The 25,293-nt window shown below is 40.6% G+C and overlaps 1 protein-coding gene across 6 annotated transcripts in view; it reads left to right on the top strand.

Annotated features, from left to right (window-relative positions):
* iqce (IQ motif containing E) overlaps positions 1-25,293 on the top strand; it is a 65,023-nt gene that overhangs the window by 9,043 nt on the left and 30,687 nt on the right. For all 6 annotated transcript variants that reach the window (XR_006314803.1, XM_043711807.1, XM_043711806.1 and 3 more), the window contains exons 4-11: positions 2,388-2,534; positions 3,090-3,233; positions 6,021-6,091; positions 8,910-9,023; positions 12,575-12,625; positions 14,542-14,612; positions 21,470-21,542; positions 24,326-24,375. Coding sequence is in view for 5 of the 6 variants with exons in the window: in XM_043711807.1 (XP_043567742.1) it covers positions 2,388-2,534; positions 3,090-3,233; positions 6,021-6,091; positions 8,910-9,023; positions 12,575-12,625; positions 14,542-14,612; positions 21,470-21,542; positions 24,326-24,375 (721 nt within the window). In the remaining variant the exon portion in view is untranslated. The remainder of the gene's footprint in view (positions 1-2,387; positions 2,535-3,089; positions 3,234-6,020; positions 6,092-8,909; positions 9,024-12,574; positions 12,626-14,541; positions 14,613-21,469; positions 21,543-24,325; positions 24,376-25,293) is intronic.

Here is a 25,293-nt window from a genome sequence, read left to right as displayed (position 1 = left end):
AATATGATGTGGGAAAATGTGACCTTATGCATTTTGGCGGGAAGAAGATAAGAGCTTAATATTTGGTAAAAGACTACAGAAAGCTGCAGAGGCACTTTGGAATACTAGTGTATAATCATAAGCATCTATCATTCAAGTTGAGCAAGTAATCAAGAAAGCAAATGGAACGTTGGCCTTTATTTCAAAGAGAATGGAGTATGAAAATACGGAGGTATTGCTAATATTATCAAATCACAGTTGAAATACCATGAACAGTTCTGGTCCTCTCATCTTAAGAAAGGCATACTAGCATTGGCAGCAGTTCAGAGAAGGTCCACTGAGTTCATTCTGGAAGTGGAAGGATTTCCTTATGAGAGAGGTTGAGTAAGTTGGGTACGTGCTTGTTGGAATTTAGGGAATGAGAGCAGATCTTATTGAAATGAGTCAGATTTTTAGGGTTTATTTAGAAAGTTTATTTCCCCTTGTGGGACAGTCTAGGTCCAGGGTAAGGGGTCACCCATTTAAGACAGAGATGAGGTGGAATATCTTCTCTCAGCGTGGTGAATGTATGGAATTCTTTTCAACAGAGGGCTGCTGAGGCTTGATTGTTAAGCGTGTTCAAGAATGAGTTGGATAGATTTTTAATCAGTAAGGGAATCAAGGTTTATGGGGAAAAGACAGAAAGTGAAGTTGAGGATCATCAGGTCAGGTATGATCTTGCAGAATGGTGAAGCGGGCTCAGTGGACCAAATGGCCTATTTCTGTTCCTACATCTTCAAGACTTGGCAATGACATACTGCTTTCCATTACTTCAGGCATCCCAATATGCTTTACAATCAATTAAGTACTTACAGAATTTAGTCATTGCTATAGTGCAAGTCACAGATGAGGGAGTTCAAATGGGAGAATAAGATTGATTGGAAAGTCAGTGTAGCCTCCCTCTGTCCTGTTATGACTCTAAATGCATCAACCAATTTACTGGCAGAAAATTTATACAATGTGCAAATAATCAGATAACCTGTTTTTACTTGCGTTGATTGAGAGAACAGAGTATTTGAAAACTCCCTTGCTGTACTCTGAATGCTGTCATAATCTGTTAATCCATCAAATAGGACAGATGGTGCCTTAGGAGAAGTGATTGCTGAGCCTTTTTGCTGAGATATTTGTATCATCGATAGTCACAGGTGAGGTGCCGGAAGACTAGAGGTTGGCAAACGTGGTGCCACTGTTTAAGAAAGGCGGTAAAGACAAGCCAGGGAACTATAGACCGGTGAGCCTGACCTCAGTGGTGGGCAAGTTGTTGGAGGGAATCCTGAGGGACAGGATGTACATGTATTTGAAAAGGCAAGGGCTGATTAGGGATAGTCAACATGGCTTTGAGCGTGGGAAATCATGTCTCACAAACGTGATTGAGGTTTTTGAAGAAGTAACAAAGAAGATTGATGAGGGCAGAGCGGTAGATGTGATCTAGATGGACTTCAGTAAGGCGTTCGACAAGACTGATTAGCAAGGTTAGATGTCATGGAATACAGGGAGAACTAGCCATTTGGATACAGACTGGCTCAAAGGTAGAAGACAGAGGGTGGTGGTGGAGGGTTGTTTTTCAGACTGGAGGCCTGTGGCCAGTGGAGTCCCCCAGATTCAGAAAAGAATTACAAGGATGTTGCCAGGGTTGGAGGATTTGAGCTATAGTGAGAAGCTGAACAGGCTGGCGCTGTTTTCCCTGGACCTTCGGAGGCTGAGGGGTGACCTTATTGAGGTTAACAAAATTATGAGAGGCATGGATAGGATAAACAGACAAAGTCTTTTCCCTGGGGTTGGGGAGTCCAGAACTAGAGGGCATAGGTTTAGGGTGAGAGGGGAAAGATATAAAAAAGACCTAACGGACAACTTTTTCATGCAGAGGGTGGTACGTGTATGGAATGAGCTGCCAGAGGATGTGGTGGAGGCTGGTAAAATTGCAACATTTAAGAGGCATTTGGATGGGTATATGAATAGGAAGGGTTTGGAGGGATATGCTGGCAGGTGGGACTAGATTGGGTTGGAATATCTGGTCGGCATGGACAGGTTAGACCGAAGGGTCTGTTTCCAAGCTGTACATCTCTATGACTCTAGTATAACTGAGCATCCAAAAGATGCCACCTCCAAGAGAGCAGCATTTTCTCACTATTTCAGCGAACTAACAGCCTGGATTGTGTTCCCAATTCTTCAGAGGGAGAGTTGACCCCTCAAACATTTGCATCAGAAGCAAGAGTAGTATCACTGAACCACAGCTGACATTTGAAGGCAGAAAAGCCACAAACAGGGTCTTAGAGTCGTAGAGATGTATGCTGTTGCAGGTACTGTTGTCCAAGGTATCTTTGAAATCCTGCTTACTGACTTTATCTCTCACTTCATTCTTCCTACAGAATCCCCGTATCTCTCAAACACATACTTGCATCCAAAGAAGGCAGCTGTATGGAGGTCAATAAAGGGTACAGGGACTATGCACATGGAAAACCCATCAGCCAAGGTGCCGAGAGAGATGTGGGTAGCATCACTTAAACAGGGTGCTGGTAAGTGACAGCCATATAGGTCATCCAATTTCCTCCCCTTCTCTTCCCTCTCAAGCTCTCCCCTCTTCTCTTTTCTCTCCTATCCCTCCCTTCTCCCAACTGACTTAACCATCCCTTCCCCTCTAATCATTTTCACATTCCCTTTTTGCTTTTCTCCTTTTCACTTCCCTCCTTTCCATTCACCATTCCTCCCCTCCATTATCCCCCTCTCCCATGTTGGTTCCATGTTGAAGAACAATAGCCACTTCAGACTTGTCAGTTTGAATGGTGGAGGCCTCACATTTAAATCTGACCCTAACTTTGCTTACATTTCTATACCCGAGTTCAGTTCTGTAGATTTGAAAGTTAAAGGAATTGATGGAAGAGCACCACCAGCAATGCGGCCTATAGCTTTATTTGATCGAGGACAAGTAACCTAACCCGTCCCAGTCTGTGTGTGCTTATGCATATATGTACCTACGGATTCATATATGCGTATACATAGCTTTTTGATATGTTAGCATGTTTGAGTGTAAGGGTGTTGTGATTCTCATTGTTATCACATTGTTATAACAGTTGTTCCCTCAGCTCTGTCCCAGTCACTGAAGACTGAGTATATCTCTGGATACAGTCGGAACTCGAGCTACACAAGTACACCGGAATATCTGAAAGAAGCTCTTGGTATGAAAAAGCCAAAGCATTCCCGATCAGCCAGTAATGGTGGGTATTCTTTATAAACATCTTCCCCTTTTAAAAATAGACTAAAAATAAGAAATTGGCCTTCTTAGTGGCCCAATGTTGGGTTTCAAGAAGATTTTCAACGACTTTTCAGCCTGTTGCTCTCCACTTTCCAAAATCAATATCTAAGTAACAACAGTCAAGGCCACAATATGCTTCAGGATAACATTTGGGCGGCATGGTGGCACAGTGGTTAGCACTGCTGCCTCACAGTGCCAGAGACCCAGGTTCAATTCCCGCCTCAGGCGACTGACTGTGTGGAGTTTGCACGTTCTCCCCGTGTCTGCGTGGGTTTCCTCCGGGTGCTCCGGTTTCCTCCCACAGTCCAAAGATGTGCAGGTCAGGTGAATTGGCCATGCTAAATTGCCCGTAGTGTTAGGTAAGGGGTAAATGTAGGGGTATGGGTGGGTTGCGCTTTGGCGGGGCAGTGTGGACTTGTTGGGCCGAAGGGCCTGTTTCCACACTGTAAGTAATCTAATCTAATCTAAACAGGCCATGAAGCTCCTTTTCATCATCCCTGCAAACTATTTAACAATCTCTATATCACTACATCAACTGTTTCTTGAATGATACAACCAAACCTTACACTCTCCAGATTGTACATTTGGTCTCAGACAATCACAGATGTGCTTCAGGACCACATGGAAGTTTTGATGTATAAATTTGTATGAAATTGCCCAGCAAATTTAAACTAAACTTATGGTGGAGAATTGTACTGGTCCCTAAGATCCCCCAGTCAGTTCTGATGTACTTTCCTGGAATACTACCTAGGAACATAGACAGAGAAAACCTGGCCTAACTCCTGGGTAACAATACAACTGTGCCCTAATCACACCCAACGATCCCAAACACTCGACTAACCAACACTTGATTCCAAGCATGACCCAGTTATAAATCTGACCACCTAACTATCCCCCTGAACCCACAAATACCCCCAATAACCCAATCTGATCAGTCCCAATCACCCTACCTCCAACTGAATCTGACTTCCACTCAATCCACCTACCCAGGAGTATCAGACATCCTGTCACTCTGACAGCTGGCTAGGAGGGAGCTGAATCAGTGTAAATAAAAGGTCACTTGGTGACAGGATATCGGCCTCTGGAGTTATTTTAATGGTACCGAGATAAAAGCATGCTCCTAAAGAAATTCGTACACAACAGTCGTTTTTGAGTTGGGTAAGTATTTGTGGCATCATGCCAAGAGAAGCTTGACTAGTTCCATCCTGCTGTTGAAGACTGGGCCCAGCATGTGCAAAGAATGCGTTATTTTTTCCAGGCAACTGACACTGGGGCATATGAAGAGCCACTTTTTCAGTTATTGGGAGCCTAACTTTCCCTGAGGCATGAGATATTAAAACCTTTCATGAGTTGACTAATTTCATTAAAAAATATTACAACTCCAAGCCTCCTCTAATTCTGAGATGCTATTGGTTTGACTGAGTAATTTGAGAACTGGAGAATCCATATTGTGGATGTGGATATTGTGGCTGTTAATCTGGTCCAGTCAGGGAGCCCTGATTGACAGATAAGAGCAGGACTGTTAAAGGCAGACTTTGTGACAGAACATCAGCCTCTGCGGAGCTGTAGAGTCTTACAGCATGGAAACAGTCCAATCAGTCCATGCAAACCATAATCCCAAACTAAACCAGTTCCACCTACCTTCCAAATCCTTCTTATTTGTGAACAAAAGAAAAGAAAGAGCAGGACTGTTGGGATTTGAGGTTTGTCCTCATTTCCCTGAAAACTGGTTTGACGGTAGGGTTTGGGGCCTGGCTTTGCTGTTTCTCTCCCTAATAAAATTGCTGTGTCTCTGTATACAGCTGTTAATGTTAATTGTTTTGTAAACGGTGAATTGTTTGATTTAAAAAAAAAAGCAGGATTGTCACGGGGCACGGTGACCCAGTGGTTAGCACTGCTGCTTCACAGTGCCATGGACCTGGGTTTGATTGCAGCATCAGGCGATTGTCTGTGCGGAGTTTACACATTCTCTCCGTGTCTGCGTGGGATTCCTCCAGGTGCTACAGTTTCCTCACACAGTCCAAAGATTTGGAGGTTAGGTGAATTGGCAATGCTAAATTGCCCATAGTATAAGTTATTAGTCAGGGGTAAATGTCGGGGAATGGGTCTGGATGGGTTAACCTTTGGAGGGTTGGTGTGGACGTGTTTATAAAAAGTGCAGGAGTGTCAGACATCCTGCTCATTCTCAGAGTTGGCTCTGAGTAGGCTGGATCAGTGTAAAGGACTCTCCACATGTAAATAAATGGTGACTTGGTGTTGGGATACAGGCTTATGTGAAGTTACATTCATCCACTCACTCATTCACTAACATTCAACATGGACTTTTTAGTATGCCATACAGTTGCTAGTGCCATCAGAATGTGCATGTCTGGATTCTGCCCCACTCCATCACACATCCCAAATTCTGCTGTGTTTAGGTTTCCAGTGGATACTGTGGAAGACCCGGTAAATAATGCTATGTCTCAAAAGATTCAGGCCTTAGTTTTGACTTTTCTATATTACTCTGAAATCTTTTCCTTGACCTTGACATTCCCCATTTAATGTTTGAAAAATCCCTCTAACTCTGTTCAATAGTAACCATTCATTACAATTTCTGTTAACTCTGTCTCTCTTTTTGTTCTCTGTCTTTTCCCCTCATTTTATTTTCTTATTGTTTCATTCCCTTGTCCTTCTCTTCTTTTTCTCTGTCTCGCATTTTCTCTCTGACCTCTCTCTCCTCACTGTGATTCCTCTTTCCTTTGCACTGTAGGTTATGTCCCTGGCACTCCTGACTACAAGGAGAAAGAGGACATGTACGATGAGATCATTGAACTAAAGAAGGTGAGTGCTACCCTAATGGGGACCAGAGGTTACTCAGCAATTTACAGTTGATGGAGTTCCTGTAACCAACAAGTCTGAACAAGGGCGTTGAGCACTTTTATGTGGCAGCTCAGCCACTGGACACTATAGCAAGAATAGAAACCTGGAAGGTCTTCTGCATGGATGCTGTGTAATTGCCGATGCTACCAGCAATAGTAAACCCAAATGACGTCTTGAACAGTGCTGAATGCCATGTGGCTTCAAGTATTCATTGATCACAAACAGAACTTCATGCCCACTTGTATAGGCTAATAACATGGCTCAGTGGTTAGCACCGCTGCCTCACAGTATCAAGGTCCCAGGTTCGATTCCAGTCTCGGGCGACTGCCTGTGTGGAGTTTGCACATTCTCCCCATGTCTGCATGGGTTTCCTCCGGGTGCTCCGGTTCCTCCCACAGTCCAAACATGTGCAGGTTAGGTGAATTGGCCATGCTAAATTGCCCATAGATTAGGTGCATTAGTCAGAGAGAAATGGGTCTGTGTGGTTTACTCTTTGGAGGGTTTGTGTGGATTTGTTGGGCGAAGGGCCTATTTCCACGCTGTAGGGAATCTAATAACAATGTGTTTGTTTGCTTTGATGTGAGTTAAAATATTCAAGGAAAGGTTAACACATATATACAGTGCCTTTCACAACCTTAGGACATCCTAAGGTGCTGCATAGTGATTAAATTACTTTTGAACTTTCCTCTCAATTTTAATGTAGAGGAAATACTAATCAATTTGTTCACATCATTGCCCCCACAAATAGATAATCTGATTCAGTGATGTTGAGTGAGAGATAAATATTTACCAAGACATTCAAGAGAATTTCAGCTCTTCTTTGACAAAGTACTACAAAATATTCTGCATCCAACTGAAGAGACAGACAGATCTCCGTTTATATGTCACTAAAATCCTAAAGAAATACACTATACAGCTAAGAGTCAATTGTAAGAGTCTGCAGGGTCTTGGATGCTGAATCACACTTAGAATACAATAGGAATGAGTGACAATCCCCAGGAAAATGTTAAAACAATTTTTATTGAATATAACAATAATAGAATGATTATAAATTGTTTAGTTTATAATATCTGTGATCATGTACATAAAAAGAAGAAGAAAAAGGAACTTTATTGAAAGGAAGGAGAGCACTTCGATGTATCAGAAGGAAGGAGGAAATGCAACTTTATTATAGAGCAGACATTAACCCCAAATTAGTATACCCATGATCCAAAATGGTAAAGTAACCCAAATTAATAACGTCTCTAAAATGGTAAAAACGACCATCTATATACAACTCTTCAAATAGTTTTACAGGGGAATGATTAGTCACTCCCTTGATGTCCTTTCCCTCTGCAGTGTTAGCAGTCGCCTGTTTGCCACTAAGCTGCAGTAGCAAATTCAGAAAGCAGTATCCTTTAAGCCAAATTTCTTGCTACATTCTAGTCTTTCGAGTTATCCATCCATAGTTTTTCAAATCAAAATATCTTAACAAAGCACATGGTCTTAGCAAAATCCACCTACTTTGTAAAGCTATGTTTGTTGACCCATCCTTGATGATGTCTGTCAAATATATACTGTCCATTGATCAAACTCCATTCCATTGACCACCTGATGTAAGGCCATCCATTCTTTTCATGTGTAGTTTCCAGGAAGTCATTGGAATCCACAAATTAAGAAAAATCCCTCTTCTTAAGCAATGGAATATTACTTGGCAACAAGTCTCTAAGGGCACAGTAGCATATAGCCAAAACACAGCTGGTTAGCCTTGGAAACAGGGCCAAAATTCATAGCTAGAAAACACTGCTACCAATCACATATCTGAATAGTTTTGACTCCAGCAAAATGCTATCACGCTTGGATGAAATCAAAGTTTTAAAATTTAGAATTCAGTTCAGGTTTATTTAAATATCAAAGCAGAAATGAGATGTAAATGAGACATGAAACTGCAAAGAATTAGTGATTTCAGCTGTGAGCTGACAACTGCCACTCAATATATGGAACTTCTGCAAAGAATTATATCTTACCAAACAGTCCTGAGGAATTACATCCACTGAACAGACTACAGCAGTCTAAGAAGTCATTTTACTACTATCTTCTCAATGCATCTTGGGTAATAAATGCCATCCTTGCCAGGGATGCCTGTATTCCAAAGAATTAATATTTTAAAAAAACATGAGAAATGAATCTGGCTTGGCTCTACTGCCTCTACCACTTCAATTCTGCCCCTGAGATTCATTATCCCACTTGAAATTGCAAGATTTGGAGTGGGGAATTGAGGATACCTGAAAAATGTCACCTCTAGGAGTGGAATTTATTTACAGTGTGACAAATATACATAGGCAGATTTTGTGATTGTCTGAATCCCATGGCCTTCTGTCTCCAATATGAAAGTGCTATCCCCGATCCATGATTGATACTATAGAACTTCAATAATGCTAATCAAAAAACCTGTGTTGCAGTAGCAGTGTTCTTCCCCCTGGACTGAGAGGCTCAGGTTCAAGTTCCACCTGCTCCAGTAACAACACCTTTGAATTGGTTGATTAGAAAAATAGATTAGCTTAAAAGAAAGAAAAACAGCTTTTCTCTCTGAGCCAATATTACCCAAGGAACAGTTTGGTGGCAAAGCTGAAAGAGTGGAGGAGGAGAACCACATTGAAGGTCAAAAGTGAAGTTATTACTTGTGATGTAAGCATGTGCAGTACCTGATATATTCCAAATCTTTCAGACAATCCAATACAATCAGTGACTAATTTCCCCCATCATGTTGTGTATCTGCCCAAACCCCTACTTCCCACAGATGATTCAAACCCAGAAGGCTGAGAATTATATCCTGAAAACAAAGCTGAGACGATCAGAGAAGGAAAACAGCAGGAAAGAGAAACAGATTGACCAGCTGTTGGATCCTTCCAAGGTAAATTAAACACACTAAAACCAGTGGTCTTATCATATTGTTTGGCATTATATAAACTTAAAGCATACAAACAGGGCATTTAATCAAACTGGTCCCATGCCAGTGTTTCTGCTCCACATAAGCCTTTTCCCTCTTTCTTCATCTAACTTTGTAGCTTGTACTCCTTAAATGTATCAATGCTATTTAGCCTCAATCACTGCATGTGGTGGCAAGTTCTCTGTCCTAGCCATTCTATGAATAAAGACATTTTTTTTCTTTTCCTTGTTAGATTTGTTAGTGATGACCTTGTAGTCATAATCCCTCGTTTTGGACTGTCCCTCAAATATCTTAGCCTATCAAACGTCTTCAGAGCACTTTCAGGACATCTATCTTTTTCTCGAGAAACAAGGCTCAGCCAGTTCACATTCAATCTTTTTGGATGGCTATAAGCCTATTGTGGTTTTTGCACCTTCTCCAATGCCTCTAAATCTTTTTTTGTAAAAGAAAATTAGAATTATGCACACATCCCTGAAATAGCTCCACAGAGGCCAGTATCCCCATCACCAAATTACCCTTTATTTACACATGGAAAGCCCTTGACACTGATCCAGCTCTCTGAGTGATAGGATGTCTGACACCTGGTTTTTGTCTTCTTTCTTTCCCTCTGACCCACCTGTTTCTCTTTTTTTAACTGATCCAGCTCCCTCAGAGGCAGCTGTCAGGGTGACAGAACCCCCAACACTCCTGTTTTTTTTTGTGCAGGTGTACAAATCTTTATTCAATTTCCACCACCAAGAAAAGAAAGCACCCAAGTGACCAGTGACAACCAGTGCTCTTCACATTAAAGGGCAATGCTGTGTGATCAATCAGTGAAGGGGAGGGCGGGGATTAAATCAAACACTCCTGTTTTTTTTTCCCCACACTACTGCCTAACTGCGGTAGTGCTTATTTTTCCCCCTGCACCCATGTTGTGTGTGTGCAGGTGTGAGACACAGTGAAAGACACAAGGTGCATGAATCTTTATTCAGTTTCCACCACCAGGAAGAAAGGAAACACCCAAGTGGCCAGTGACAAGCAATGCCCTTCATATCAAAGGGCAATGCTAACACTCCTGTTTTTTTCACTCCTGCTTATTTATTTTTTTCTCTCTTTTTAACACTCCTGGCTTTTTTTTTCATTCTGTATCCTGTCATGAAGGCACCCTTTATTTACACACGGATCCAGCTCCCTCTGAGCCAGCTGTCAGAGTGAACAGGATGTCTGACGCTCCTGTTTTTTAAAAAAAAATGTATACATTTACATCTGTAAAGGTATTGGTGGAACCTCCTGACACCAAATATGAACATCAAACCTTCCTTCCTGGATGCATAAGCTATTGGGCATTCCTTTCCTCTGGGCCACCAATGAGTTAATACTACATCGATGCCATATGGGGAAGCAACGCATGTCAATACCAGATTTCACTTGGGATCAGAGTGTGCCAGCACCGTCGAGGATGAGAGCTGTTTCTTCACTTCCTTAAAAGCAATGGCTTAGCTACATGATAGTCTCCAAGGCTGACCCTTCTTTAAAAGTTGATGCAAAGGTGCCAGATTATGTATGAGCTAAAATAACTCCACAATGTAGGCATCCTGTCACAAAGTCACCCCTTTTTTAAATGTGGGAACTCCCTGACACTGATCCAGCTCCCTTAGAGACAGCTCTCAGAGTGAACAGGATGTCTGACACTCCTGTTCTTTTTTTTTCTTTTCTTTCTTTTTCTTTACCCCCACACTATCGCCTAACTGCGCTAGTGCTTATTTTTTCCCTTGCACCCATGTTGTGTGTGTGCAGGTGTGAGACACAGTCAGAGACACAAGGTGCATGAATCTTTATTCAGTTTCCACCACCAGGAAGAAAGGAAACATCCAAGTGGCCAGTGACAAGCAGTGCCCTTCACATCAAAGGGCAATGCTAACACTCCTGGGTTTTTTTCCTGTTTTTTTAACTCCGGTTTATTTATTTTTTTCTCTCTTTTTAACACTCCTGTTTTTGTTTTCTGATCCAGCTTCCTCAGAGCCAGCTGGAATGTCTGTTTTTTTTTAAAACCCCACACTACCGCCTAACTGCGGTAGTGCTTATTTTTTTCCCCAGCAGCCATGTTGTGTGTGTGCAGGCGTGAGACACAGTGAAAGACACAAGGTGCATGAATCTTTATTCAGTTTCCACCACCAGGAAGAAAGGAAACATCCAAGTGGCCAGTGACATTTCTCCTTTCTTAACCTAAGTGCGGTAGTGCTTATTTTATCCCCAGCACCCATGGTGTGTGTGTGCAGGTGTGAGACAAAGTGCACCAATCTTTATTCAATTTCCACCACCAGGAAGATAGGAAAACACCCGGGTGGCCAGTGACAAACACTGCCCTTCACATCAAAGGGCAGTGCTGTGGGATCAAAACAGTGAGGGGGAGGGTAGGGACTAAATCAAAATGGAGGGAGAAATGATGCACTCCACTCCCTGCGGTGCCCACCTCTCCCTGAACAACTCCAGGGTGTTGGTCGACACCGCGTGCTCCTTCTCCAAGAACACTCTTGGTTTTGTTTTCCAGTTTACTTTTTTTTATTTTATTAAACAAATTACAAACAAACAGTTTACAAAAAACATTTACAGCTGTACATAAGAGACAGCAATGTTACAAGAGAGAGGAGCAGCAAAGCTAGGCCTCAACACTCTTGGTTTTATCTGTCAGCCAGGGCTCCCTGATTGGACCAGATTAACAGCCTCAATCAAGGAACTCATTCCATGAGGTCCACCTAGATGACCTCGTTACAATCACTACAATCTATTAGTATGGTTTAACTACATGTAATCTCTCTGCTTTCCATTTCTGTCCTTCTAGAAATTAGCTCTGTTGCATCTTTTTAATACATTGACAACTTGCATTGATTCTTCTAGAGTTCTCCTTAACACTGACTTATTGAGCTCACCTTAAAAATATTTTTATAACATTATTTAATGAAAATTGTGAATCAATCTCCCACATCAAAGTCAAATTTCGTCTTGCCAAGTGAAGTGGGAATTGAAATCAAGGGTAGTCATTACACCTGGCTAAGCAGACATACCTAATTTGACTTTGAAGTCAGATAGTTCACCCTTATTTTGTATAATACTTTAATCTCTTGTTGTAGCAAAGTTTCTCACCATTTGAGAACCAGCAAAGTGAGTTGGTAGATGTTCAATAGTAAAAAGGTGAAAATTGATATGCTACAGTGCCATTTCTGTAGTAGAATGTAATTACAGTGTGACATGTTTACATAGGCAGAATCTGCATTGGCGACTGTGGTGTGGAGTTTGAAGCCACGTCCTTCTGAAACTGACACAATGGATCAAAGTGCAATGGAGTGCAGTTTTGCAGATGTGCATACAATGAAATCTGAGAAACGGGAAATAAAGGCCACATACTGTACTGCTTCTCACTATAAGGATCTTACTAGTTCATGATAAATATTCCCAAAGAAAGTTTTCATTACAGTGAATAACACCGCCATTTCTACTTAGTATAGAAGCCACCTGTGCATTTTCTTGTTTTACAGAGTTCAGAATATGCCAGGAGTTTGATTGATAAAAAGAATGATACTAGCGAGGTAAGAAATTCTTGAAGTCTGTATTACTTCCTCCCTTTAAGCCCACGTACTTAGTCAATAATTATATTTATATGTCTCATAGAATTGTAAATCTCCTTATAAAACACAAAGTTATCCTCTCCTAATTTATTAATTTGTAAACATTTTTAATTCATTCTTGAAATATGAGCACAACTGGAAAGGTTGTTGTTATTGCCAATCCCTATTTACCTTTGCAAAGGTGTGATGAGTTACCTTTTGAACCAATGCAGTGAGTATGATGAAGATGCTTTCACACTTGTGTTAGGTAATGAATACCAGGATTTTGACTCAGCAACAATTAAAATAATATTGATACAACTCGAATCAGATGCTGTGTGACCTGAATGGGAATCTGGGAGTTCCTGTGCACCTGTTGTCCTTTAGGTGATACAGATTTAGCCAGTTTGAATATTCACAGCATGAAGAGGCACAGAACAGCAGTCCAACGTGGATCATCTGTGGTTTCTTTCCTTCTGGTTGTGCTCGTTTCAGAACAATGCTACTAGGAGCAATTTGACCTCTGCCCAACATAATGGGCACTATCCTTTATGCCACATTTATGCCTTAGAGGAGCACACCGCACTGTCCTGTAACTGAATTTGTACAGCATTCATGCTCAGCAGTTTACCATTAAATGGAATAGATCTGAATGTGTGTCTTTTTCATGTGTGGAAAATTCAAATCAATCTTGCAACATTGTGCTTTTAAGAGTGCTAGAAAATCAGAAAATAATAAGTTAAACAGAATGCATATACGAAGGGATTTAAATTAACTTATATGTGATGACATTAGCCTCTTTATATTTGCTATTTCTTTTAACATTTTTCATTTTTCTTCATCTTCTGAATACACTCACTTTCTCTGGGGTTCATCCTGAGTTGTTTGGTATGTTATTCATTAAATATATGTGAACCCAGGACTTGAGCTGTTGAACCATGGAAGGCATCACTTGTCCTGTCTAGTCCAATCCGATTCTGAATAGGAAAAATAAGCATGAGACTGACTAGATCACATTCCAAAGGCTAGGGAACAAGTGTAATCTTTGAAGATTCCTTTAGCTGCATCAGAATATCCCTTATGATGAAGCTGTACAGGACATTATGGTGAGCTTATGCAGGACATTGGTGAGACCTTTTGTAGAGTACTGTGTCCAGTTCTGGTTGCCCTGTTGCAGAAAGGATATTATTAAGATTTACCAGTATATTGCCAAGAATGGAGGGTTTGAGTTATGGAGAGGCTGGTTAGGCTGGCACTATTTTCACTGGAACTTAGGAGGTTGAGGGATGACCTTATAGAGGTTCATAAAATCATGAGGGGTGTACAGAGGGTGAATAGCGGGAGTCTTTTCCCTAGAGTGGTGAATTTCAAAACTAGGAGGCATATTTTTAAGGTGAGAGGAAAAGATTTTTAAAAATTTACGAGGGGCATAATTTTTACACAGAGTGGTTCGCGTGTGGAATGAACTTCCAGAGGAAGTGATAGATGAGAGTACAGTTAGAATGTTTAAAAGATATTTAGATAAGTACATGAATAAGAAATATTTGGAGGGATGTGGGCTAAAGGCAGGCAGATGGGACTAGTTTATTTGGGATTATGGTCAGTATGGAATAGCTTGACCTCAGAGTCTGTTTCACACTGTATGCCTCTAAGACTGTATTCCACCCGATATGGCAGAATGGATTTGGATGAAGGTAACCAAATAGTACTTTTAATCTTGGCCTGGCAGAAATTGCAAACCCCAGGAGAGCTTTAGTATCCAAATCCACATTGGCAGACATGTTTAAAATATTATCTGAAGGATGCATCTCCCTATATGAGACAGAAGCTGCAGAGCCAAACTCCCAAATTTCTACAAAATTTATTATCATTATCTTTGCCTTTTCTTTCACTCCCAGATTGTTAATGGATTAAAGAAGAAAATCTATAAATTGGAGAAGCAGTGTAAAGAGAAAGACAGCATATTAAAGTAAGTTACCTGGCAGTCCTTTTACTTCAGATATTGGACATCAGTAAGTTTCTATCGTCTACTTTCTTGATTGCATTTTGTGCTGCACTTGCTACTCCCACTTCCTGATATTTCAAATCTGAAAACATTGAGGTTCAGAATCAGTTCAGGACTTTATTCTTTTTGGAGTAAAGTTCTTGAATCAAGATTTCAGGTTGAGGCAGGGAGGAATAAAAACAAAAGAATTTTCAACCTAAACTTGCATTGTTATGGTGCCTTTAACATGGGGAAAACAAAAAGATGTTTCTCAGGAATAATTAACAAAACTTGCCAACAAATTACCTAAGAGCCTATCAGATTGAATCAAAAGGTAGGTTTTAAGGAATGTCTTAAAGCAGGAAAGAGGTGGAGAGGGCCAGAGAGAGACTCCAAAGTTTAGCTCCTCAGCAGCTGAAGTTAAAGTCACTAATGATGGACTAAATAAAGTTACCAAGTCTCCAAACTTTTTCTGAAATTTCCAGGTATTGAAGATTAAACTGTAAGATATTGTCCTGAAACCTCCAGGAATACAGAAATCAGAATCGACAGCGTGAAACTTGACCTTTTTCATAATTTTCTTTATTCATTCTTGAGTTGTGAACATTGTGGGCACATTGCCCACTCCTACTTGCCCTAGACTCTAATATAACTGCATTTGGTTGGTATTTCCGAGGTTTTTGGGGCAGGACTCTCTGATTCCAACTGTCAGGCTGGAATGTGTGTGAAAACTCCACATTGTGTGGGAAACAGTCGCTAATTGTGACTTTTACTGCTACAAGGGACTTCTTCATGGGAGCCTGGGGCTAACTGGAAAATCTGAGTCAACTTTCTTTAAATCATCTTAAATATCAACTAAATAGAAATATCAGCTACTGTGACATGTTGCTTATCTCCACTTGAATATTCAGGTGTCCTTTGGAAATTGTTTCACTCGGTCACAGTAATCCAGAACAGAGATTTACCAGTAAGGTCCACCTCATTGACTTCTTGTTCCTTCATTCTCAAAGAGCTATCAGTGTTATCTTTCCAAACAGATGACTAAATTTTACAAGATTTCTGCATAGTTATTACCACAAAAGCAATTCTCCCTGCTCTTCGCAGCAACAGAGGCTGTTTCTCCCCAAAGCAGTATATTCTTTGTTTCCCTCTGATATCTGTCTCTGTTACAAAAACAGCTGCCCATCTTTTAAAAGTTTAATTGTCACTGTTGTATTAATGTATGCACTTATTCAAATGAAATTTAGAAGAATATATAAGTAAGCTTACTAATGAGGTACATTTGTTTATGACTTAAAGGTTGGTTTTGAATGTTTTTCCAAGATCATTTGGATTACTTCTGAATAATTGTGTGGTTTTGCAGAGCAACCGTTTTAACAATCATATCATCAGATTGTTTCATTCAAATCAATATCCTTCCAAAGAAATATCATATCGGGCTTGAAGTGTTAATTCTCGCCAAACATGATTTCAGAATTGCTGAGTTTCTTCAGAAGTTTCTGTTTTTATTTTAGTGTAATGCCATACATTTCTAATTAGAATATTTGTTTTAAATTAGATGATCTAGTTTCTCAAATAAAGTCTAAATCCTGATAATTTCCCAGGCCACTTACAGTACCCCAACTCTGTTTTGGTTAACATTGCACAAGTTAGAGATCACTGGATTAAAGATTGTGCAGATTGGGACTACAAAATGCATCAGATATTGCATTTACACATTGCACCATTGGAGGGAGCAATTGTATAGATGTATTGCATTAGGGCTTTGAATAGCTGTATATTAATGTTCTCCAAAAATTAGCATATGGTAAGCACATAATTACTACGGCATTTTTTCTACCTAATTGAAAATCTTACAGTATTGGCTAAGTGTTGTGTGTTAAATCTTCAATTCATGCTTAAATTGATAAGGTATGTAAGCAGAATTGTCAAATATCCATTTGCTACCATCGGCATACAACAAAAATTATACAGCCACAAAACTATCCATTTAAATTGTTCAAATAATATTCTTGTAATATATTTACATTTTTAACAGAGGTGTTCAAAATCATGAAGGGTTTTGTAGAGTCAACCAAGGAAAACTATGCCAGTGACAGATGGATCAATAACAAAAAGAGACAGATTTATTATGGTTAGCCAAAGAAGTATTGGCGATGTGAAAAAATATTTTTTAATACATCTAGTTGTTGTGACTAGGGCTGCACTCCTAAAAGGATAGTAAAAATTGATTTAATAGTTACATTCGAAAGAGAATTGGATAAATATTTGAATGGAAAAAATACAGAATGAATGACATCTTGCTTTGCTTTTACATATGTTGTACATACAATTATGCACAGTGTTTGCCTTGGTCTACCCACCCATTCAAGTGAGACAGGTATCATGTGAACTTTGGGTTGCCTGCTCATGAATCTTTCAACATGCAGCCCAGCCTGGCTCAGGCTGCAAGCTGGCTCACTGCACAAGCAGAGATCTGACAGTGTGAGAAACTAGCACATGTTCCAGGTAGACACCAGTTCTTAAAGGGAGGCTGCATTGAAAGGACAATGTTGCTCATTCTCGGTATTGCGATTGGATAGAAGGGAAATATAATGCCAGGACAGGAAGAGGATTCCACAGTTCATGGATGAAAAACTAGTTACCTTAGTCAAAGAGATGAACAGACAGTCCTCAAACCCAACTCGTAGAAGGTGGCCGGGAAGATCAATTCTCACAGTCTGGTTCCAAGGGCCTGGTGCAATGCTGAAAAGAACTGACCTTACATGGAAGGTCAAGGTCAGTGAGTGCATCTGCACAAGATATCCCCTACCCACAGCATTACCAAACTCTCTGTATTCAATACACCACAGTCCTATTCCTCACCCATGTCCGTCCTTAGCACTGGAACTCATCCTAATGTTGAAATATTCCATTTGAAATTCCATATACTTTACAATCATGCCCACTTCTTTCTGCTTTCATATACCTACGACTATTTTGCTGTGGCAGGTACAACAGCCATCCATGTCGCAACATAAATTGAGACATTCTGGCCTCTCTTACAGATCAAGGTTGACTGTAACAGAGAGGAACAAAGCCAAAAAGGCAGGAGACATGTGTTCTACTGAACCCTACACAGCAAATGCTGCTGTGCATCACGGGGCCTACTGTGACAGAATCCATAGCATCCAGCAGTATTCAGGATGATTAACCTTCTCAACTCCTTCCTCCTGCACCCACTCCCCTTCTGATTAGATGCTTTTACATTCCCAAAATCTGCCATCTGACCACATCTAGAATGAAGAAAGAAAGCTACAGCAGACATCTGAGGAAGAAGAACTGTCACTTGATCTGAAATACACAGTTGCCACCTTGGATATTGGCATTGTGTGCACCTTGGTGGATTGTATTATGATTGGATATGTACATGGTGAATTATTGGGTATCAACATAAGTGGAGAGAATAGCTCTGGCTAGTGAGTGAGTACAAGAAGGACTTCGAACTAAGGACAGGAGAATGCTGAAAAGGATGCATACTGAGATGTTCAGTGCATTGGCATGCCTGCCAGATAGCTGTCTGTCTGTGTCCGAGGAGTCAAGCTCCTATATGGCACAGGCATCACATAGAGCTTACAGCCCATCCTTTTCTTTGTGAAAATGGTGATTAACTCCATGACAACACTAATGGACCTAGTTGCATTGCAGTGCCTGGTGGCCATTGTCTCAACATCCATTGCAAGACAGGTGGAAGCCACTAGAAGTCTCAGTGCAGCAATGGAAGCTCAGAAAGAAGTTGATGAAATGCATGCTTGCTGCTAAGTGAATACAAACTGCTGCCATCATATCTGCAGATCTCACTGCTCAAAGGAGCTGTAGGCTTTTAGAACAATCCAGCAATCTGTGCTCCAGAAAATTGCTAGGATTGCTAAGGTGCCACCAAGTGACTGTGGCATGGATCATGAACCTGCAGATGCGGACACTGGCCACACACATACCATCTCCATGAAGCTGTTATCCAGTATGTGCCAGCCTCTAAGAACCCTCATGACACAACTTCAATCCAGCACAAGACACTTGTATATTTCAGTGCTGCACCTCAGCCTGCATCAGCAAGTGTCATTGTAATCCTACTGCAAGCACATTACGTGGTCAGGGACATGCCTGCAGTTTATGAATTGGACCACATTGCATCCCTGGGCTTTTCACTTGCTGTAATAGCGCTTACTCATTCTCAGCCTTCCTGGATGTTCAGACCATCCCTGCATTGCATTGCCTTGCTTTTTGCTATGCCTTTGTGCACTTTGCCTCCTAAGCTAGAGCTACCAGGCTCAAATTACTTCTGGGCTTGCTTTGCTGTTTTGTGCAGACACAAAGGTAGGAATCTTGTCATGGCTGTCAGCAGTTCTCAGTCAAGGGGAGTCTGCCTTCACACCTGCAAGTCCTGTGACAGTAAGTCAAGAGCAGCCTCTGATACCAATTTAGGGCTTTGGACACTGTCAACCAGCCACTCAGGACAGAGTCTGAATGCTCTCCATATCAGGGTTGAGGAGCCAAATTTCAAACAGCCCACCACCCAACCTGACTCTTTCAGTCCTAATGTGAGTGATTTTTTTTTCCCTGCAATGAGAGAGAGGTAGACATTACGGCAAATGAAAGTGGGCGATTTAGCAGTTAATTTTAGTGTAGGTGGGGAAGGTGTCCTGAGCAAATATACAGTGCAAGTGACATGCATGATTAATTGTTTAGGGGTTGGGGTGTGTGACAGCAAGTGAGAGAAAATGTTGGAAGCATTAGTAAGAATGGTAAAGCATATGAGCCTGCGTGCCTGATATGCAGAGTCACAGAGATAACTTGAATGTGAGGCATCGGAGATTGATGCTGGTCAAGCAGAGAAAGTCATTGACCTTCTTTCTACATTGCTGAGCATTTCTCCACATGGCCGAGACTACACTGACCTGGGTGCTAACGTTGCAGCAGGCTAGTATGGTCGGATGTCATGTCTTCCACTGTTGGTTGTGGGGGAAGAGAGCGTCCCATGTCTACAACAAGACATCCCTGTCAGCAACACAGGGTGAGAATTCCTCCCTGTTGGCCATGTCCAAGGTAAATGGCAGGAACTCTGCAAGGCAGCACTGAAGTGATAATGTTTTTCTGGGCACACAATGGGCTTTTAAAGGTGGCTTGGGTGCAAGGAATGCTAGTCTTTTCTCATATCCGGTGAATGGCAAGAGCAATGCATGATAAGATGGGGCTGGAACTGGATGTGAGGCATACCATAGAGGCAAGGTAGGAAGTACATGAGGTGTGTTTGGTAAGATAGTGTGAGAAAAATCACTCGACCTAGTGGCAGAAACCCTCCAAGAGACTTGATACAAAATCACACTTAGCCAAAAATCGTAAGATTCATGTATTCTCAATTTTGATCCACTAAACCAATGTCATCTCTGACTGTTGCACAAATGTTATCTTTGATTAACAGTGCTACCCCACCACATTAACCGAGCTTCCTATTTTTCTTATATGTCAAATACCCCTCAGTTTTCAGGAACTAATCCATGTCATCCTAAGGCCATGATTTCATAATGGCTACCAGCTCATATATAAAATAAATAAAATGTGTACAATTAATTTGTTTATTTTGTTATGAATGTTGCTTGCATGCAGATATACAGTGTTTAGTTTTGTCTTTTTGGTATCTTTGTAATATTTAGTTTTGATTATGTTTCCTAGATTTTTCTGATTGCTCCTTTCCTGCCAATCTCTGATCCTCATTTCCTATTTTGCTATTTACCTCTCTTATCATGTCTCAACTCTTTGATATACCACATCTTTCCACATTAATCCCTTGCCTACACTATTTAGTTCATGAGAATGTTAGTCTCAGTACAGTTCAGGTGTAGACCATCCCACCGGTACAGCCCACACTTTCTCCAGTACTGACGCGAGTGGCCCACAAACTGGAACCCTCTTCTCCCACACGAATCTTTGAGCTGTATATATTAATGGCTCTAATTTTATGTACCCAATACCAATTTGCACACAGTTCAGATAATAATTCAGAGGTTTTCAACTTCGTGCCTATCTCCTCATACTTCCTATGCAGAATCTCTTTCCAGTTCTATGTAGGTGCTAACATAGACTATGGATCCTCCCCTCCTACTGCAAATTCCTTTCCAAACCAAAGCAGATGTCCCATCTCAGGTAGGCAGTTCAGTTGTCTGAACTCTTGCTCTTTGCCGCAAAAAACAGTGTCAATCCTCTTCAGGATATTATCAACTACTTCCTCTATATTCGTTAATGCTCCCCTAACCTGATTGTCTTCCTAAAGCATAGTGCCATGGTCAGTTTGCACATCCAACCTGCAACCCCTACTCTCATCGAAACAGGCTGAGAAAACATCAAACCTATCAAACATTTGCAGAGGCTGACAATCCTGCACTGCTACCCTTTGAATCCCTTTAACAACCGCACTCAGTTACACCCACCTGTCCTTGATGACTGATAGAATCGAGCCTTCTGATTCAAAGTGATGTAACTGCCTCCTGGCACAAAGAATCCAGATAACAGTCCACTGCCTAATGCATCACAAGGTCTGTGGTTCAACCTTTAGTTTATAAACTCTGAGCTGAAGCTGTTCAAACACTTATGTAGATGTGTTTGCCCTGGATCACAATAGTATCCAGGAACTTCCATATGCTGTAGCCTTAACACAGCATCTGAACTGCCATCCTTAATGTGTTTTAATTACTAATTATATATAACTTGTGAGAACTTAAGTACCATTCATCTCTAACTCATTGCCTGACATTGTCAATGTTCACTCCAAATTTAATTCATCAACTTGTCGTTCTAATTTTCAGCAAACTCCAATCTGACTTGAAGACCACTAACATTGAAGAGATGAAGATTGCCACAGAGACTTATTATGAAGAGGTGGGCTCACAAAAGTGGGCACAATTAATAACACACCAAACATCTTATGAATTGCCCATTTACCCATATGGTTCTTTGCGGTTGTACTTTGTGATATTCAACTTGTTCACTTGGTTTTTGTTTTAATGAACAGATAGAAACAACATTTTTTTCAGAGCAGGATCCTTTAACAAATGGCTATTTCTCAAGGAATAAAACTGAACAGCATGAAAGTCATATAAAACTTGTGTGCAGTTAGAACAATCTTGTAATGCTCATCACAGTACAGGTCTCCAGATTACAAGAAAGATAGACATACAGGCACTGTAGACCAAAATTGAAGTATTACAACTAATCAGGAAACATTGAACAGATACAAGAAAAGAGAAGGTTGAGGGAGGCCTTACAGAGGTCATAAACTCATGAAAGAGATTTATTCGGGTGGATATAGAAGAAATGTTCCCACTTTTAGGGAGATAACTATAAGATAGTTACCAATAAATACAATTTCAAAATATCAGAAGCAACTCCTTAACCTGGTGAGTGATGTGAAGACATAGACTTTATTTGGTATAATTACTACTAAAACAACTTGCCTTTAATACAGTGCCTTTAATGTAACAAAATATCCCAGGGTGTTAATGAGAATTATCAATCACAATTTGACACTGACCCATGGAAGGAAATATCAATGCGATGAGCAAAACCTTGGTCAAAGCAGTTTTTTTTTTAAAAGGAGAATCTCAAAGAAGAAGTAAAATGGAGAGATTTAATGAGGAAATTCCAGAATTTAGGACAAAGTATGCGAAGCACAGATAAATAGGTTTAAAAATTAAAATCAGCCTGTGAAAGAGTGCAGGGATCTTAAAGATTTAAGACTAGAATAGGTTACAAAGTTAAAGAGTGGGAAGGCCAAAGAGAGGATGAGAATTTCAAAATTGAGGCTTCACTGGTCGTGCCAACAGTAGGAAGTGATGGACCTGTAGGAGAGTGCAAATTAAGAGATGAACAACAGAGTTCTGGATGAGTGCATATTTAAGTGATATAGAAGATGGGAGGCCAATTGGAATAATAAAGTGCAGAGAAAACAAAAGTATGGATGAAGGTTTCAGCCGCAAATGAGCTGAGACACAATCAGAGTTGGGTACTTTTATCGAGGTAGGGGGATTAGCAGTTTTGGTGCTAGAACTGTTAAATGGTCATTTCGAAGTCAAACCAACAATTCATCCAATAGTGTCCCACAATCTCAGGCAGTTATCAAAGAGATCAACGGAATGGTGGCCAGGGAAGAGTTTGCAGCAAATACCCCAGTCAATGACTGATCTTCCCAAGGTGGAGTCTGTTTTAGTTTATCCAATACTTGAATATCAGATGGTGTGACAAATCAGAAACAGTGGAGCAGTCAAGATGGATAGTGGTGATATCAGGTTTGTGCTGTCAACATGCATGTATAATCTGGCCTGTTTTTAGACACAATCGCTAAGGGATAGTGTGAGGATGTGCTGAAAGGCACTGGTGCATTTAAGGGAAAGTTGGATAAATACACAAGGGAGAAAGAAACAGAAGGATACACTAATAAAGTTTAGATCAAAATAAGTAGCAAGGAGGCTTGTGTGGAACATAAACTCAGGAATAGATGGTTTTGACTAAATAGTCTCTTTTTGCATACAAATGTTCATCCAGCTCTCCAACCAAAGTTGGTTACATTTAATTTTCTCTACATGTATCGTCTCATTCAGGATCCCCTGAGTCACTGGAGATTTCTCTATGTGGGAGAGCCGTTTTAAACCCCCCTAGCAGGTCATCCTCTAATCCCCATTGTTCCAAGAAAACAAGACAATCTAATCATATCAGAAAGATAACTAGAAAAGAGACCAATCTTTGATTTCCTTGGTTTCTTCCTGGGCTCTGTATACAATCTTTCAGATCAGCTCCCTGTGATAGCAATCAGAGTAATCATTCTTTATTTCACTGAAAAATGTTCTGTCTAATTTCTTTCAGAATGCTCAGGTGATTTCTTTAAAAATTTGGCACCTACATTTTAAAATATAATCTAATTAACCTGTTCTGAGATATTATTGCACACCTGTGGAGCAGGTGGGACTTCAATATTTATTCATGGGCACATGCAAGAAACAACTTAAAGGAGCTGAGTTGTCTGTAGCCAGCTTGGCACCTTTCAGTTGCTGTGCTGCTTGGAAGGTACTGTGTTTGTAAGCAAAAAGCTGGGGGTGAACAAGCAACTCGAGCCTGAGTATGGAAACATGATTTTTTTTAGATAAGTTGGTATTGACTCCATATGTCCACCATGTGCATATGTATGCATACAATATATACAATTCATACAAAATATATATGAACACAAAAATAGATATACATACATGCTTGTATGGTCATGCATGTGTACACAATGTGCGCACACTTTTTTTACAAACATCCTCACACAAACTAATCTATGCATGCATAGGTAAAGACATACAAACCCATAGACATAACCATAGACGCACAGGTACACACACACACTACTCAGTGTAAGACACTTGATAAATATCAAAAGCAAAAGCCCAGGCTGATCGTTCTCTGACACAATCCTAAAGCTTTGACAATAATTCTAGAACCACAATTACAGTCCAGCTGAAATCAGGTAAAAAGCACTTTTTAGAGGTTGCAGCTCTTTCATGTTCACATCAGACACAATATTTACACACAGCATTGAAGGGCTTTACTTGAAGGACTCCTAATCATGCAAGAAGACTTTTATACTTCAATACTTATTTTTCACACACATTTTTCTTTTATTTTAGATTCAGAGACTCCGACTTCTGTTGACTGATAATGAGCTTGCAGACAAGAAGTAAGCATAAACCAAAATATTTGATTTGATCACTGGGGGAATCAAGACGGATTAAAGGGTGAAGCGAACGATCAATCTGTGTGAAGCTAACACATCTCATCACCTTGGAGCCATTTTTGGATCTATATCCCCAGTTAACAATGGGGGAACATCATCAAGGAACCCATTCCAGACTGAGCCCAGGCTGGGCAGTCTACAGTTGAATGACTCTGGTGCTCAAATCCCAAGAGGATTTAGGAAGAGCAACCAAATGTAAAATATTTCTGAAATAGGTTTTTTCGAAAAAATAGCAGTACAGCTTTCTCAACAACCTTTATTTAGCACCTTATTTTGCAAGGTTTGTGAAGGTTTGTAGCTCAGGTTGAGGTTTAGGGTGTAGGTTTGCTCGCTGAGCTGTAGGTTTGATATCCAGACATTTCATTACCTGGCTAGGTAACATCATCAGTGGCCACCTCCAAGTTAAGTGAAGCTGTTGTCTCCTGCTTTCTATTTATATGTTTGTCCTGGATGGGGTTCCTAGGGTTTGTGGTGATGTTACAAAAAATGAAACCAAACGGGACCAATACCCCACAATTTTACGGACTACCAAAAATCCATAAACCAGGAGCCCTCCTCAGACCCATAGTCTCACTATCTGGAACACCAACTTACAGACTGGCCAAAGAACTACACGCAAGTCTGAAATACCTAGTAGAAGAGTCACAGCATTCCATCCACTCCACCCAGGAATTCTTAAAAATCATCAAAAACACCGAAATAGAGGAAGACGAAACAATTATCTCATTCGACATAACAGCACTGTTCACCTCCATCAACATCGACCTGGCAAAGGAAACACTTACCACGCTTTTAGAAGAGACCATCACACACACTCCAACCACCATTAATCACATTACCAACGAAAACATCATGAAGCTA

This window comes from Chiloscyllium plagiosum, chromosome 21, assembly GCF_004010195.1.
Source record: "Chiloscyllium plagiosum isolate BGI_BamShark_2017 chromosome 21, ASM401019v2, whole genome shotgun sequence".
Taxonomy (NCBI): domain Eukaryota; kingdom Metazoa; phylum Chordata; class Chondrichthyes; order Orectolobiformes; family Hemiscylliidae; genus Chiloscyllium; species Chiloscyllium plagiosum.
Note: the sequence above shows the minus strand (reverse complement) of the source record. Positions and strands in the feature narration are given on the sequence as shown.